Source organism: Megalobrama amblycephala, linkage group LG4 (genome assembly GCF_018812025.1).
Source record: "Megalobrama amblycephala isolate DHTTF-2021 linkage group LG4, ASM1881202v1, whole genome shotgun sequence".
NCBI classification, from domain to species: Eukaryota; Metazoa; Chordata; class Actinopteri; order Cypriniformes; family Xenocyprididae; genus Megalobrama; species Megalobrama amblycephala.
The window spans coordinates 27,529,633-27,547,310 of NC_063047.1; the positions used below are offsets into that span (position 1 = coordinate 27,529,633).

At 37.3% G+C, this 17,678-nt stretch overlaps 1 protein-coding gene across 1 annotated transcript in view; it reads left to right on the forward strand.

Annotated features, from left to right (window-relative positions):
* Positions 1-17,350, forward strand: part of zdhhc8b (zinc finger DHHC-type palmitoyltransferase 8b) — an 82,585-nt gene extending 65,235 nt beyond the window's left edge. Inside the window, exons 3-11 of the mRNA XM_048188675.1 lie at positions 31-188; positions 288-460; positions 4,256-4,358; positions 4,632-4,723; positions 8,920-9,052; positions 9,261-9,372; positions 9,688-9,797; positions 10,344-11,386; positions 13,851-17,350. Coding sequence (XP_048044632.1) covers positions 31-188; positions 288-460; positions 4,256-4,358; positions 4,632-4,723; positions 8,920-9,052; positions 9,261-9,372; positions 9,688-9,797; positions 10,344-11,386; positions 13,851-14,001 — 2,075 coding nt within the window. The 3' untranslated portion in view covers positions 14,002-17,350. The remainder of the gene's footprint in view (positions 1-30; positions 189-287; positions 461-4,255; positions 4,359-4,631; positions 4,724-8,919; positions 9,053-9,260; positions 9,373-9,687; positions 9,798-10,343; positions 11,387-13,850) is intronic.
* The last annotated feature ends 328 nt before the right edge of the window (positions 17,351-17,678 follow it).

Genomic DNA, 17,678 nt, shown 5'->3' on the forward strand with positions numbered 1-17,678 from the left:
AATTTCCTTCTGTTTCTCTGTCAATCACAGCGGATGAGGACGAAGACAAGGACGATGACTTCCGAGCTCCGCTATATAAAAACGTGGAGATAAAGGGAATTCAGGTGCGGATGAAGTGGTGTGCCACGTGCCACTTCTACAGACCTCCGCGCTGCTCACACTGCAGTGTGTGTGACAACTGTGTGGAGGTGAGATGCATAGGAACACGCATACCAGCATTCCTGCGTAATACAAAATGATCACTGTGCCAGCGCTCACACACATACATACTTTTCTTCTCGCTGTAGGAGTTTGACCATCACTGCCCATGGGTGAACAACTGCATTGGCCGGAGGAATTATCGCTATTTCTTCTTGTTCCTGCTGTCTCTAAGTGTTCACATGGTGGGCGTATTTTCCTTTGGCCTGCTGTTCGTGTTACACCACCTTGAGACGCTGAGTGCACTCCACTCAACTGTGACGTATCCTTCCATGAAGAACAAATTTTATGAAATCTCATTTTGTTGCATTTAATAAGTTGACTTGCCTACCAATCAAAAGTGAGGTGAGAAAGAATCCTGGAAAAAAAATATTTTGGGTTATTTTATTTTTTTTGTCATTTTAGTGTTACATTTTGAATTAGCTATTTTTTTTATTTATTTTTTTAGTTTCATTGTGTCATTTATATATATACACACACAGTATATACAGTCAAACCAAAAATTATTCAGACATTTTTTATATTTTTGATATATTTTTACTAGTGGGTGCAGGGCACTATAGTTCATTTATGTAAGTGAGGATAGCAAAATAAAGTAAACTGTGACATATTATACCCAAAAATTCTTCATACAGTGGACTACCAGTAAAATTGATAAAAATTTGGAACCAAAAATTATTCAGACACTTTGACCTGACCATGTTTTGCTTAAGTGTTATGTGACATAATTAAGATTAATGTTTTCTGACACAGTTTAACTGTGAGATCTTGTCAACTTAAACTATAGTGAATAAACTGTATTAATTAATGAATGAAATGTTCAAGGTGTCTGAATAAATTTTGGTTTGACTATATATATATATATATATATATATATATATATATATATATATATATATATATATATATATATATATATGTGACCAGTCACGGAAAGTAGGGACACAAGTCGGTTTTGGGGCATTTTGAGTTATTCACAGATTCTGAAAGTGCAGTCTCCAAGCTTTCCAACGATGTGTGACACATGGAAATCTGATAATATTTGGAGAAGTTGTGGCCATTTGAAGGTAGGCAATCAAGAAAGCTCTATAGGGAGAAAAACGCCTCTAAAGTTGCAGTTCTCGCCTGTTCTCATCTGCTGGGAGTGGCAATAGGGCTCATTTACATCTCATTTAGATAAGCCATACCCCCTGTAAAGCTGCATGGACCGCATACTATTAATAATAAAGGTTAATGTGCATTGTAAATGTCAGTAATTTATCTTTTTTGACTTTTATAAAAATGATTTAGAGGCTGAAATATGTGACTTTTTTGTCAAAACTCTATTTGAACTTGTGCATTGTAGATAACATGTTGCAAGACACTCCTTTAAAATCTGCCCATCATTTTTAATGTTATTATTTTAATGTTTATGTAAAGAAAAAGTACTTATTGATGCTAATTTTATTTTTTATTTGCTGGTTTTCCACATAAAACTTGGTGAATTGACTTTTTGAACAGGATTCTGTGATAACCGTGATCATTTTGGTCACTATAATCATGAAATGAAATGTTCTCACCTGAGAAGCCTGTTAAAGAAGAATAGGCAATCCAGGAAATAACTGGACTAACAGAGAGGCCAGAGATCGCTAACTATGGCTATTCAAAACTATTTTCAAGTCAGTAAATACACGATTGAGACGATGAATGCATGCATCGACTCAGAATTTGCGTCTGAATAGCGCTGGCTCCGTGGGCGTGGCCGCATTAGCAGATAATGAGCTGAATCACGGACTTCTGACATGGCTCTCTTTTCATACAGATTACATAAACACAGAAGGTTTGTTTTCGATTTGACTTACACATTTTAACACTTGACATTTCAACGTTTTTTCAGACATAGGCTAAGTATAATTTTTTTATGATTAGTATTCACTAAGTTACAGTTCATTTTCTGAGAACTATCAGATTGGACTTCGTTCAGAGGGAGACGAGAGATCACACATAATGTTAGTTTTCTTTATTTTTCAAAAAGCACAACATTTTGTTTTTACTCTGAGCGTTCACAAATAAAAGAAGACATTCTATAGTTTCAATTGATATATTACTTATGTCTCTATGACAAAAAATGACGGAGTATTTTAAGTCTGTTTTGCTGCAATGTGAAAAAAATCCTGCAAAATGCGCCGGCGCGTTACCCGACTCCAGAGAGGTAATGTCTTATTATGCCGCTTTCATCGTCGCTCAGATCGTCTTCAGAATCAGTGAGCGCTTGTTCATAAGCATCCGGCTTGTCGAAGAAGTACTTCAAAACATTCATTGAATTTTGATATCAGCTAGAGCCGGCCAGAGCGCTGCATAGTAAGTAGCCACGCTTCCCAGTATGGAAATACACACAGACAATGACACGCCCCTACTGCGTGCTAGAGTCTCCGAAAAACAAGCCGATTTCAACCTCAAAATGTACGCTTTTAAATATACCAATACTTCTATCTCAAACACGGAAAGGCTTCTTCATGATCTCAACTAACAGATTCTGCAAAAAAACGAAAATCACCAATTTTGAAAAAAAATGCTTCTTTCTCATTTTGCTCGAGAGTTGTGCTGCCGACTTGTGTCCCTGGTTTCCGTGACGGGTCACATATATATATATATATATATATATATATATATATATATATATATATATATATATATATATATAGCTTTAATTTATTGTTCATTGTTTTAGTCTTACTAATTTTAGTACTTTAACTGAAATTTTAGTTCCTTGCCAAAAGCAATTTTCGTTTAAGTTTACATTTTTCATGTAATATTTATATTTTACTTCTGATTTTTAGTAGCTTTAGTTTTAACAATAACAACACTGTTTGTCTGACAAGGTGGCCACGCCCACAGTGAGATCTCATTGGCTCACAATCGTGCTCCACTTAAGCCCAAAGTATACTTCTTTCTTTGCACAGCTGAACGCAAAGCCTTGCAAAGTATACTTAACTTGACTCGTACACAGGTATTCGACACATGCGCATTTCGACAAATTGCGATACCCCTATAGCCTGGAACACACCAAGCCGACGGTCGGCCGTCGGGCAGTTCTTGTTCGTCGGCCAACTAAGTTTTCTCAGTGTGTTCCACACCATCGGCTGAAGTTGGTCCTCGTCTGCTTTTTTTAGGGCGATTCGACATGTAGAATCGGCGTCGAAGCTTTCTTCTTATGCAGGGGTAGAACGGACGTGCTACTTGGCCGTCGGGTGTCGGTTTGGTGTGTCAGGGCAACTTTGGACCCAGACGCTGCCGACGTGAGTCAACCCCGCAGTCTGCTTTCGTCGCCACTAGTTCGTCGGCAAAGGCTTGGTGTGTTCCGGGCTTATGAGTTACAACCCATATAAACATCTTTGTATTCTTTCATGCTAGAGTACAAATGAAAGTACTTTCTGACCTCTTTGCACAATCTCTCGTTTGTGTAGGTCTCCATTGTTGCTGTAGCTTGCACGCATTCCGTTCTCTTCTGTTTATGCAGTCTTTCATCGACTACCCTGTGAATCGGCACTCACAGGACACGGTTGCCACCTTGTGGATACAGTAATTACTGCATAAAAATTAAATGCACATGTGTGACCTGAGTGACCTGAGCGACCTGCGGGTACAAAGTACAAAAATCGAGATGGTCCTCACTGCAGAACACAAGATCCAGGGGGTGGAGTTGGATCTAGATCAACTCCTCCCACGTTACATAGCCCTTAACCTACTGGACTCCGCCCCCCCCGGATATAAGCCTACCCATCTCCACCCCCTGGATCTGGATCCAACTCCTCCCACTTTACATATCCCTTAACCTACCCAACTCCGTCCCCTGGATCTCGAGTGTTCTGCAGTGAGGGCCTACTGCAAAAATCCGGCGGTGGTCGCACAGTACGCGCATATTCTGATGATGTAATTTGCGTTACGCACACTGAACGCTGACCCTCGCGTACGCTTAAAAAGTGAAGTACACTTTGGGCTTTAGCTGTGTATGAAAAATCAAAAATGTTCTGCTTGGCTGTGATTTTATGGGCTCCTTGACTCTCCTGCTGTCTAGTCTTGTGGTAATGTGTGTGACTGGCCTGTTCTTTATCCCTGTTATGGGCCTCACTGGGTTTCACATGGTTCTTGTAGCCAGAGGACGGACCACAAATGAACAGGTGAACCAAATTACATGCCACTAAATATGTTAATCTGGTCTGTGTAACAACATACGCACATGTCGAGACAGAATTGCACACCCACTCAGAATAACCTTTATGTCTTTTCAACTTGATTGCCTTCTGTTGTTTGTGCATGACATCTGTTACAAAGCCTGTTATTTTCAATGCACATTACAGTTCTTTGGGTCAAGGACAGTTGTTTTCCACTCTCCTCAGTATGCTGAAAGTAGATTTTTTTCTCTTTCTCTCTCTCTCTTTCTCTGTTCTCAGGTGACAGGAAAGTTCAGAGGAGGAGTGAATCCATTCACTCGGGGTTGCTGTGGCAACGTGAAACACGTCTTATGCAGTCCGCTTGCTCCTAGGTAAATGAGAAACTGGCTTCCACACACACATATATTCATGTTCGTAATCAGTGAGAGTCACAAGCATGCGCACCCATGGTCACTGTGATTTTTGCCAAGTCAGACGTTCTTGGATAAACATCTTTGTTGATCCTGGAACAACATTCCAAACAACCAATCAGATTTTAGGGGTAGGGGTAGGAATAGGTTTAAGACTAAATTTTCAGACTGGAATGTTGTTCCTGGATCAACATATTTTGTCTTAACATGTCTTACTTGGCAAAATCACAGTGACCTGCACCAATACCGGAAATGTGTGAAAGACACCAGCCACGGTGTGTTTCCACGGCCCCTGACAGCTGGTTGCTTGGCATTTGCTATGAGCCATTTTGGAACAGACAGATGGGTATTTCACTTTGAATGAATTTGCATTAGGTTGTGTTATTTTCCATTTGCAAAACAGGATTCAATGTACATTACTCTTTGGCAAATGCTACAAATGACTATTTACCCCTTGTAAATAGTCGTCACCCTCCTTTTTGAGCTTAGACATGAAAATGCACTATCCAAACCAATAAGGTATCCAATATGGTTGGTCTCGTTTTAAAGAAGACACTCAGTAGATTATTCATGAAGTGAAAGCACTTCAAAAAAATAAGTATGAAAAAGTTATAGAAGTTTATATTTACTGTAAATCAAATGTACTGTACTAAATAATATTTTATCAAATATTTTTACTCTAAATTTGCTATCAAATAGTGAGATTTTGTTTAGGCGCTATACCAAAAATATCCAGCGGGTGTCACCCACATTCCATTGAAATTTTGCACCCTCCTGTAACAAATATGGAGCCGTAAGACTCCGACGTTTCCAACGATATGTGTTTTGTCAAGATTAGAAAAAGTTTTAAATATAAAGTAATAAAAAAAAACAATTGTAATATGAAACCTGACACAGCCCACTAGGGGAGGAGCCCACTAAAATAAATTAGAATAACATTTCCATGATAACGCAACGTCCAATTTCAAAATGGTTTTCACGGAGTGAATTTTGAGTTCATATCTTTCGAATGATATCTAATTTATGATGATTACTAAAATATGTGATATGAAAAAAAGCACTAAATAAAAAGAGCGCCAAGCATCCCACTAGCCGGGACGATGACAGTTACGGGGTTACTGTAAGTACCAACTTCACTGTGTACACTCTTTACTTAAAATTTAGGGGCTATATGTAAGAAATTTCATGTTGTATTTCAACTTGTAACGAAACTTAACAAAACGAGACCTTCCACCACTTTCTAGGTTGTCTATGAAAGCCAAGACGTTTTTGCAGATAAAATCAAAAGGATGTGACCTCCCGAGAGCCTCTCTTCTGTTTAGTGAAACATGAAATTAATGCTTATACAATGTTCAGGATAACACTGAAAGAGCTATTCTGTACTGTACTGTGGCCAAGACCATACAGCAGTTTAACAGAACAGGCTTCTCCATGGTCAACCAAAGAAGTTGAGTGCATGTGCTCAGCGTCATATCCAGAGGTTGTGTTTGGGAAATAGACGTATGAGTGCTGCCAGCATTGCTGCAGAGGTTGAAGGGGTGGGGCGTCAGCCTGTCAGTGCTCAGACCATACGCCACACACTGCATCAAATTGGTCTGCATGGCTGTTGTCCCGAAGGAAGCCTCTTCTAAAGATGATGCACAAGAAGCCCGCAAACAGTTTGCTGAAGACAAGTAGACTAAGGATATAGATTACTGGAACCATGTCCTGTGGTCTGATGAGACCAAGATAAACTTATTTGGTTCAGAGGGTGTCAAGCATGTGTCTTGCCTACAGTCAAGCATGGTGGTGGGAGTGTCATGGTCTGGGGCTGCATGAGTGCTGCTGACACTTGGGAGCTACAGTTCATTGAGGGAACCATGAATGAGCAGAGCATGATCCCCTCCCTTTGGAGACTGGGCCGCAGGGCAGTATTCCAACATGATAACGACCCCAAACACACCTCCAAGATGACCACTGCCTTGCTAAAGAAGCTGAGGGTAAAAGTGATGGACTGGCCAAGCATGTCTCCAGACCTAAACCCTACTGTGAGGCATCCTCAAACGGAAGGTGGAGGAGCTCAAGGTCTCTAACATCCACCAGCTCTGTGATGTCCTCATGGAGGAGTGGAAGAGGACTCCAGTGGCAACCTGTGTAGCTCTGGTGAACTCCATGCCCAAGAGGGTTAAGGCAGTGCTGGAAAATAATGGTGGCCACACAAAATATTGACACTTTGGGCCCAATTTGGACATTTTCACTTAGGGGTGTACTCACTTTTGGGGCCAGCTGTTTAGGCATTAATGGTTGTGTGTTGAGTTATTTTGAGGGCACAGCAAATTTACACTGTTATACAAGCTGTACACTCACTACTTTACATCGTAGCAAAGTGTCATTTCTTCAGTGTTGTCACATGAAAAGATAGAATAAAATATTTACAAAAATGTGAGGTGTGTACTCACTTCTGTGAGATACTGTATATAGTCTATAGTCTCAAATATATTTTATAATCAAGCACACAATTCTCAGGACACACATTTTGAAATGAAACAGAAAATGACACCATGACATTTAAAAATACTCTTTGCAATGCTCTCGATAATGAAGACAGTGTGGCACTATATTGTGTGTAATCTAAAACACTTAATCAAGAAGGTAATATGCTTTAAAATGTGTGATGCCATTAATAATCACTGTAATAAATATAAACAGAAGACAGAGATGGAGGTTGTTTATCATTGTAGACAGTCTAGAGGGATTTCAGAAGAATAGAGGTCCATAGGAAGGTAGATTGCGTCCTGTTTTTCTTGCCTGTATTATGACACTCCGAGCAGGAAGAGCGTATAGCACTGAAGATTTGAACCAGGTCATGTAACAATGGGGGGAGAGAAAGTGATTGCCATATAAACTCAGAGTCAAGGTTAATGACTTGTTGCAGAACAAAAGGAAATTGCTATAAACTTGCTACTTTTTTCCACAGGACAAATTAAATCGTTCCTTGAATCAGAAATAGAAATGATAGAAGTAGTTCACCCAAAAATGAAAAACTTGTCATTTATTCACCCCCAAGTTGTTTCAAATGAGTATGACTTTCTTTCTTCTGAACACTGTCTGATGTTTTCAGTTTTCAAAAAGGGCACAAAAGCACCTCAGGAGTGGTCTATACTATGTGCACTATAGTACTTGCACTATGTTCCAAGGCCTCTGAAGCCATAGAATAGCTTTTTGAGAGCAGACCAAAATTGAAATAGTTATGAACTGAAAATCTTAATCTCTACTAGCTCTCCTTGGCACAATCATGAGAGTTCATGAGAGAAGTAACATCTGATTCATGAGTGAATCATTCTTTTGACTCAAGAACTCGAGAAACAGATCAGTCTGTTTTGTAAATGAATCAGACTCTTACGAATGGAAGCTATCATACACTGTTGTTCAAAAGTTTGGGATCAAGGCTGCATTTATTTGATCAAAAATACAGTAAAAACAGTAATATTGTGAAATATTATTACAATTTAAAACAACTGTTTTCTATTTGAATCTAGTTTAAAATGTAATTTATTCTTCTGATGTCAAAGCTACATTTCAGCATCATTACTCCAGTCTTCAGTGTCACATGATCTTTCAGAAATCATTTTTAAATGCTGATTTGGTTCTCAAGAAACATTTCTTATTGTTATCACTGTTGAAAACTGCTTAATATTTTTGTGGAATCGATAATAGATTATTATTATTATTTTTTATTTTTTTTTCAGGATTCTTTGATGAATAGACAGTTCAAAAAAGCAGCATTTATTTGAAATGTACTTTTTTTTTTTTTTTTTTTTTACTTTTGATCAATTTACAGCATCCTTTTAAGTATTAAAAAAAAAAACTGACCCCAAACTTTTAAACAGAATCAAAATCTTCAAAATTTACTCTTTTCATGTGCCAAAGAAGAAAGAAAGTCATGTGGGTGTGAAATAACATGAGTAAACATGAGTAAATGATGACACAATTATCATTTTTATTAACCATTCTTTTAAGCTTTGGAGAAGTTACATGTGGATATCTGATTGCGGTATACACTGATTAAGTCTGACCCATGAATTGATATGCTTTATCTAAAAATATCTAACCTGTGAGGTTTTGGAAGGAAAACATTTCAACATACATCTTGTCATTGGTGTATATCTGCTCTACAGGTATATTTCTGATCCCAGGAAGAAAATTCCCATCGCTTTGAAACCACCATTCCTCCGCCCTGACCTCTCTAACCGGCACGTCACTGTAAAAGTCAGTGATAATGGTATCCATAGTAACATCCTACGAAGCAAAGTGAGTCCACAAAAGCTTTTAATTCTGTCTGCCTACAATCTGGAATTTCAATGCTGTTTAATAATTTCTGCTATTGTAGTAAGTACAGCTACACCAGCAGTTCATAATGGCATCAAAACAGGCTCATCATTTAGATTTCAAAGAAAACTGGAGTTATTAAAATGCATGGTGCCCCCATTTTTAAAGGTTTTTTGTGTGTGTGCTTTAGTCTAAGACCAGTCTGGATGGTGTGGATGATAAAAGTATGGATAAACAGCCACCTCTGCCGCCAAAAGCGGATCGCTACAACCAGCTCAAGAGTCAACTCACCTCCAGCGAAGGCAAGTAGCGCTACAGAACAGCCAGTCACTCAGTCAAATGGTTTGCAGTTTACTATTTTTTTTTTTTTAAACATATTTGGCTTGTGATTTTATTTTATTTTTTGTTATTTAAATTTAAAAAAAAAAAACGTCATTAAAAAAAAATAGTGTATTCACCTAATTATTTAAAGCCTGAATTCTGCTTGTGTCTCCAGTAGGCACTTGTGGCAGGTTGTTAAATCATCTTTTTCTAAACTGCACTTCTACTGCCATCTGGTGTTGGATTATATCGCAGTACTGTTGAGTCATTCATTTAATTTGTGCCACATTTTCTAGAGAGTTCCCTGTCCAGCAAACCCACCAATCCATCCACCCCTGCCATGTACAAATACCGACCTTCCTTCGGCACCATGCCTAAAGTTCACTATCACGCAACTGGAGAGAAGGTGGGAGCAACAGACTAAAATAATGTTTTTGGCAATATAATAAGATAATATACACTACTATACAGTTCAAAAGTTTGGGGTCATTAAGATTTATTTAATCTTTTTGAAAGAACTTCTTATGCTCATCAAGGCTGCATTTATTTGACTGAAAATATAGCTAAAACAATATTTTTGTGAAAAATTATTACTATTTAAAATGACTTTTTTCTATTTTTAATAATTGGTGATTTGATGCTCAAGTATCATTTATTATTATCACATTTGAAAATGGTTGTTTGACTTAATATTTTTGTTAATACCGTGTTAATATTTCTCAGGATTCTTTAATGAAAAAAGCGCAAAAGAACAGCATTTATTTGAAATAATAGTTATCTTTTGTAACAATGTAAAAGTCTTTACTGTCACTCGATCAGTTAAATTCATCCTTGTTGAATAATAGTTAAAGAATTTATTTCTTATAAAAAAACTATTACTGACTCCAAACCTTTGAAATATATAATATGATATAATTAAAAAAATCTTTCAAATATATTCATCTGTTTTCAGATTGTAATGTCTGAGAACGGTAAGCCCTCTGCAGTTTTGGAGGAGCGAGGTCACGATTACCGTTCGGAGCCGAATCTTGATCTGCCAGACTACCGCAGCACTCCTCTCCACCGAACGTACCAGTCCTCTCCTTTCCAGCTGGACTCTTTCAGCACGACGTCTCGCTCCTTCAGTCTCAAACAAGGAGTGAACAGGGCCGACCGTGTGCCACTGGGTGGCAGCAAACCAGATACAGTCACTTCCACCCCTCACAAAGGAGTCTTCTCTCCTGGGACGTTATCCGGTCGCAACGGCAGCCTGTCCTACGATAGCTTGCTAACCCCCAGCATAACACCATCTCTGGGCGAATGTGCTGCCCACCCGGGAGTGCCCTCTATGGGTTTTCATTCACCCTACTTGCCCACTAAAATGTGCCACGTACGAGGGCCTGAGCTTCAACGACACGCCGGTCCGCCGGCCTACAGCCCTGTGCACGTAGGAGCGATGTACGGGCGGCAGTCACCACACCCGAGAGATCGAGAGCGAGATCCCTCGCCCGTCCGCTACGACAACCTTTCCAAAACCATCATGGCCTCCATCCAGGAGAGGAAGGAGTTTGAGGAGAGGGAGAAACTCATGCTTCGGCACACTCAAGCACCGGTGGCCTACGCCAACGATTCGGGTGTGTTTGACACCTGCAGTGGAGCCGCCTATGGACTCCCACCTGGGACGTGCTACCCTGAAGGCCCTAGAGGCCCCGGATCCCGAGAGCCCACCCCTCCTGTGTGCAGCTCTCGGGATGGGAACTTGATGGGATACGCTCCCCGAACCCCTGTTCTGCGTTCCTCTGCATCCTCGCTTACCAGAGCACCGAGGACTTCTACTACATCCCTCCACACAGATGGAGGCAGTACAGGCAGGATAGCCGAACACCAATATCGCTCACCGGTGCACCAATCGCATCACTCCCCAACAGCAGTGCCCCGTTCCCCATCATACGCGCATCAGAAGGTTGCCTTCATTAGCGCCCTGGAGAGGGCGGACTCACCACGTCTGGGTACAAGGTATGACACATAGCATCTACTTTTAACCAATCAGTGAAGTGGGTGAGAATAGGTGCATGATGTATAGACTAAACAGGCTAGATGTTCATGAGATAAGTACGCTCTGATCTGTAAGGTTCTGAAAAGAGATTTCATTTGTGCTATGTTTTTTTTTGAGTGCTGGTTTTTGTACTTTAATAAATTAATTTCTGTCATTATTGTTATTGAGAATACATAAGATTATTTTATTTATTTATTATTATTTTTTTTTTTACCTTTCTGCAAAGAAGGAAAAAATGGTTGTGTTTCTGGTAGCCAAATAAAATTTTTTTTTTTTTTTTTTGCCTTTCCCCCCCTCATTATCATCAGTTTCAATTTCTGCATGTCTGTTCATTCATATTCATGAGCTTATTTATGACACATTTTGCATGGCATCTACTTCTGGCATACTGTACATTTCATTGCATTATGGTAATCTCATAAACAGTGTTGCATCATCAGAAATCAATGTAATATACAAAAATCATGATGTGATATCATTTCATGTGTTTTTGTTCTGTTTGAGTTGCTTTTTTATGCATAAGTAGTGCTTTTTAATCTCTGTCATATACGTGTATACTATATATATATATATATATATATATATCAAAAAAATTATATATATATATATATATATATATATATATATATATATATATATATAATTTTTTTTTTTTTTTTTTTTTTTTTTTTTTTGCTTTGCTTTCCTTTGCTTTTTTCATAGACTGACTTGATTTTGTTCTTATTTTTACAACTGACAAGTGACTAACATCAGACCGCATGATTTGATCTATCATACCTTTAAGCCATTGTATCTTCTTTAATATATTGCTTTATTACAGGGCTTAACAGTAAGACATTTTTTGCTTTTCTTGACAACATTTTTATAGACCCCACCAAAATGAATGATCTGTTTTTTTTAGCAGTGTATTTGAAAGTTTCCATTTTGCTGTTTTTTGCCTTTATTGTGATAGGATAGTATAGAGTGGACAGGAAGCGGGGTGGGAGAGAGATGGTGGATGGGATCGGGTTGCCCGAAGCGCAACTATGCTGTATGTCGGCGTGCTGCCCACGAGGCTATCTTGCACCGACTAGCAGTGTATTTTAGATTTTTATTTTTTTTTTATTTTTTTTTTTTCTTGTAATAATGTTTATATTTTTCAATGCTTTTTTTGCTTCATTTTTAGTAAATTGTGAAGAAAAAAAAAAAATCATAAACAGATTTGAAGGTACACTATGTAACTTTTGGCCCTCAGTTCTTGCCATCTCCGCCAAGCCAATGTTGATTCTTGTTTTATTACGCGCTCTGTCGTGTTCTCTATTTGCCAGCAGACTCTCCTCTGTTCAGCGTTTTTTTTTTTTAAATGGGTGATTCCTCTGAGGTTCTAGATTTACCGTGCTCCATGTCAAACTTTCTTGCTCATTGTGACAACTAACCTATGCCACTCCCACACCATACACGCGTCAAAGTAGCTAGAGCAACTTTTCTCTATTTTGGAATATGACGAGACACGCACAGGCAAGTGATAATGTGTATGCAATTTCCTGTGAAAAACCACCCCCTCAGGTCTGAAATTGTGCTGGGAAGAAAATCGATTCACCTAACTATTGCAATTTTTTTTTTTTTTTTTAAATTCCAGAATCTATATTAATTCATATTAAATTGTTTTTAGTCCTTGCTTATAGATGAGGCAGAGGAAAGTTACCTCTTTTATTTCAGCAGAGGGCAATATGTGTTGTATCGGTGAGTATTACATGACATCATATCACTTACTAGTGGACACAAGAAAATTAAAAATGGGGGATGGAGAGACATCTTACGACCTGCACCATCATCTTATACATGATGGCGCAGGTTGTGTATCTGTAGATGTCTCTATTGAATTTATCATTCAACTTTTAGAGTTTAGAGAGTTAAAAAGCAAACAAAAATTGCAATACATAGCAATATTGAATCGCAATACTTGTAGAATCACAATTCTTAAAAATCACAATACATATCGTATCGGCACCCAAGTATCGTGATGGTATCGTCCCAGACCTAGTCTAAAATATAAACACTTATAATAGGCTTAACATCAGGGTAAAAGGATTGATGATGTATTGACTCATTTGATTTTTGTTAATTTTGAACAAAAAAGTTACATAGTGTACCTTTTAAAAAAAAAAGTTTGCAAAGCATAATTTGTGGACAAGTAACTGTTTTGCACTGACTCCTTACTTTTGAGTCCTGTATTAATGTTAATTATATATTCCCTTCCATTACTTTTCAGTTATGACCTCTTTTTCATTAACTTATCTTCATTTGTAACATTTCAATCCATTTAGTACATGTTTGACTGTCTACCTGTCTAATGAAGAACAAAAGAGGATAACAGTTGAGGATACAGTTGGAAAAGAACCACCTCAAATACATCTTTCTGTTTTTGATATTTTCTCCACATAGAGAGGACCTCGGTCCAGGTAAAGTCAACGGGCAACTAAAGGGCCAAGCACGTGACTGCCATCTAGGGACTCCTTCTGGAACTCCCAGCAGACACACCAATGTCAAAAAGGTCACAGGAGTGGGTGGAACTACATATGAGATTTCTGTTTGACGGACAGCTGAAAGAGCCACTGCCTGTGAGGAAAAGCACTGCCATGGCAACAACACCTCCACCTGTGCTCAAGAGAACAAGTTTCTCTTTCTTTTCACAGTTTTATGAAATAATACTCAAATTAACCGATCAGGAGACTCGCAGTATCTGGGGCAGGTCTTTTGGGAGAAGATTTTGCATTGGCCTTCTCTTTGCTAAAGAGACTTTCCATGTGACTCGTGTAAAATATAACAGGAGCTGCTTAATCAAAAAAGCATTGTATGTTTTTTAAAGTGTCAGCCGTCAGAGGATATAAATCTCACACACAACAGAAAATACTGGCTTAATTGTTAAAATGGAATAAAAAAAAAAAAAATCTATATATACCATTAAGGGCTGAATATGTATGTGTCAGTTCAGTTGTTTGTATATAAAAGGTCAAAGGTCACTTATTGAATGCAAATGTGCTCAGTATGCTGATCTTTCATGCACTTGAATGTGAGTGTATATGTACATGCCAGTAACTCCATTACTACTATATTTTTTGTCATTTTACTGATCTAATAATCAGGGTTTCATTTCAAATGCATTTCTCTGTTAAGCAATCAGGTTCCAAACAAACCATAACAGCACTTGGGTAATTTAAAAACCTACACAGAAGTTTTATTTTTCAAATATGGTGGTCATTTACACTTTTCTAATGTAAAACTATAAGCTACCATAGAAATAAATATATACTTGTATATGTAATATAAAAAAAGAAAGAAAAGAAAATGAAAAAAAAAAGTTTCATATGTTGGATACTGGTTGTTATCACCAGTGTTAACTTTATTTCAACCTTTGTTTTTCTTTATAAAAAGTATTTTGTAGTGGACGAAATATGAATATGTAAACAGAAACACACCACTGTGTATTAGCTGTACTGGCCAGATGTTAAAGCCATATTCTACCATGTTTTACAGTAACGATCTTCGTCTTACAACATACATTTGAAAAATACTCTTTCCTTTATTACATAAAGGACTTATGGAGTTAAAGATGAATTAACCCGTTGTACTGAAATTAAGATCTGCAAAATCCAAGTTGTTTTATTGCTTTCCCATTTCCCTTTACCTGTAATAGATAAGAAAATCATGATGATTATTCATGGCTACATCCCAAATATTTTTCATTTCTTTTATTTTTATAACTTTTGTGTTTTTTAAAACCCAACTTTCAATGGTTTGGTATATTTCACTTTTTATACAGATATTCAAATGGGTGTTTGTATTTTTTTGAGTGGATTTTTCTTCTTTTTCTGCATATTTTATAATTTATTTGTACAAATTAGTTAATACGCATTGCCATTTTGATTAGTTGAAAGTAGCACTTTCTGTCAAGATTTTTTTTTTCAATGAACAAATGTTGAAAGAGAATTAAAATGCTATTATAGGATGTCTTAGGAAATGTTCTTCAAGAAAGTTACATGTAGTTAAGATGCTTGTTTCTGAATGCTGGATCCATTTGAGAGTTTTTAAATCATAATGACAAATGACATATGGTCTTTATACCCTGTCATTCAAAAGTTTAGGGTCAGTATTTTTTTTTTTTTTTTAATCAAGGACATTAAATTGATCAAAAGTGACAGTAAAGACTTGCGTTGTTACAGAAAACCAAATCAACATAGAATGATTCATGTGACACTGAAGACTGCAGTAACAGATGTTTAGCCATGTCAGAATTACCGTAATTAGGAGATTGTATGACTTATAAAAAGCAATCACGTCCTCGTAGAATTCGGAATTACAACTTGTAAACTGGGAATTTTCTGAGAGCTACGACTTGTACCATGTGCCCACTGTACCACCTGACTGCTGTAGATTCATATTGTCGTTGATAGTGTTGCCTTAAAAACTCATAATTCCGAGGACGTGAACAACTCCGAGTAGAACGTCATCTCGCAATTACGGTAAAAACATGGCATGAACGCAGCAAATTATTGCTGAAAATTCAGCTTTGACATAATGTTTCATAATATTACTGTTTTTGCTGTATTTTTGATCAAATAAAGGCAGCCTTGGTTAGCATAAGTGATTTCTATCAGAAACATTCAAAAATCTTACCAACCCCAAACTGTTGACCGGTAGCGTATTGTAAAGTAAATATCTTCATATGTCCCTTTCAAATCATTCAGTTCTGGAATACCCAACATACCTTTGTGATAAATGTTGGCTAAGGAAGTTTAATTCAGAAAACCTCAGCCTTACCTTCCCTTCTCACTTTCAAGAGTAGTTGTAGTCACTTTTGATTCTACAGCAAGGGCAAAAAGAACAAAAGAAACTAAAACGAGTGTATTGTGCAGGCATCTGTATTACTTAGACAAATGCTCACATTTAAAATGAGGGAATTTATTAACTTAGCATAACAACCCTTAAAATTAGTTGAAATAAGGGTTATTAGCTAATTTTGAGCCAGTTATGTCATATAGTTATGGACTATAACAACTTCTCTTGTTTACCCTGCTTGGTTCATTTCCCCCTCATCTTATGGAAATTTGAATTTTTAACATTTTAAGAGAGACAGCTTGAAAGTGAAAGAGAAACAGGTCTTGGAAATTGTCACTGGTGCAAGACATGCTGATATATATATATATATATATATATATATAATATTATTATTTTTATTTTTTTTTAAGTGAAGTGAAATTACATTTTTCTCAAGAAATTAAATGGGCAACACAGAGAAAGTGGCAAATTCCTACCTACCTGTTGAAAACTTCACTGTGGCCTGTTCATGATTAAAGACCTAACAATTTTATAAGTATCATTTTGTAGTGAAGTGTTGATTAGGTTATTGACATCTCTGACAGGGTGATCTTACAGATGTCTTGCTGACTGAAAATGCACCGTACTTGGAGTTCACTGCTGCTCATCAGATGACTATCCAAGGAACTCATAGTGATTTCCTCACAGATCTGCCTTAGGGGTCTGACAGATTACAGACACTCAAGCACCGATATAGTACAAACATCATTTCGGTGCCTGTGAAAAGAGTCATAATCCCAGTCAAACAGCTCCTTGAAATTGTAAATTACTCATATGGTCATGGAAAGGCCTTTACAGTTTGCCAGGCTCCATTTCTGTGAATGTTTCACTGTGTTTGGTCATGTCATCATCTCTGTCCTTCACTGCCGCTGTCTGGCACAGCGTCACCTTCTGCTTAAATGAAATAAGTTGTACAGTTAAAGAAAAAGAACAACTATGGGACTTTTTTCGTGATGAAGTATTTCATTGAGATGAAATGAAGACATTATAGTTTCATATCAAGGTACATCTATTATTTTTGTTCATCAAGAAAAAAAAAAGCTGAATAAATATAACTTGAACAGTCATTTTTGTCTCTTTATTTGTCATCTTTTGTCTTGGAAAATTAGATAGATAGATAGATAGATAGATAGATAGATAGATAGATAGATAGATAGATAGATAGATAGATAGATAGATAGATAGATAGATAGATAGATAGATAGATAGTAAAAGGTCCGATTTGCCATACAATGAATAGATTTAAATAAATATGCAAAGAGCCATTGCCTGCTAAGACTTCAGAGAGGAGTCAGGTGGAAAATAACATTCTGTCTGAGCTGGCCGCAGAAAAATAAAATAGCTTAAATGAAAACAAAATCTCTTGCATTTTAGGACGTAGATTAAAGGTAATTC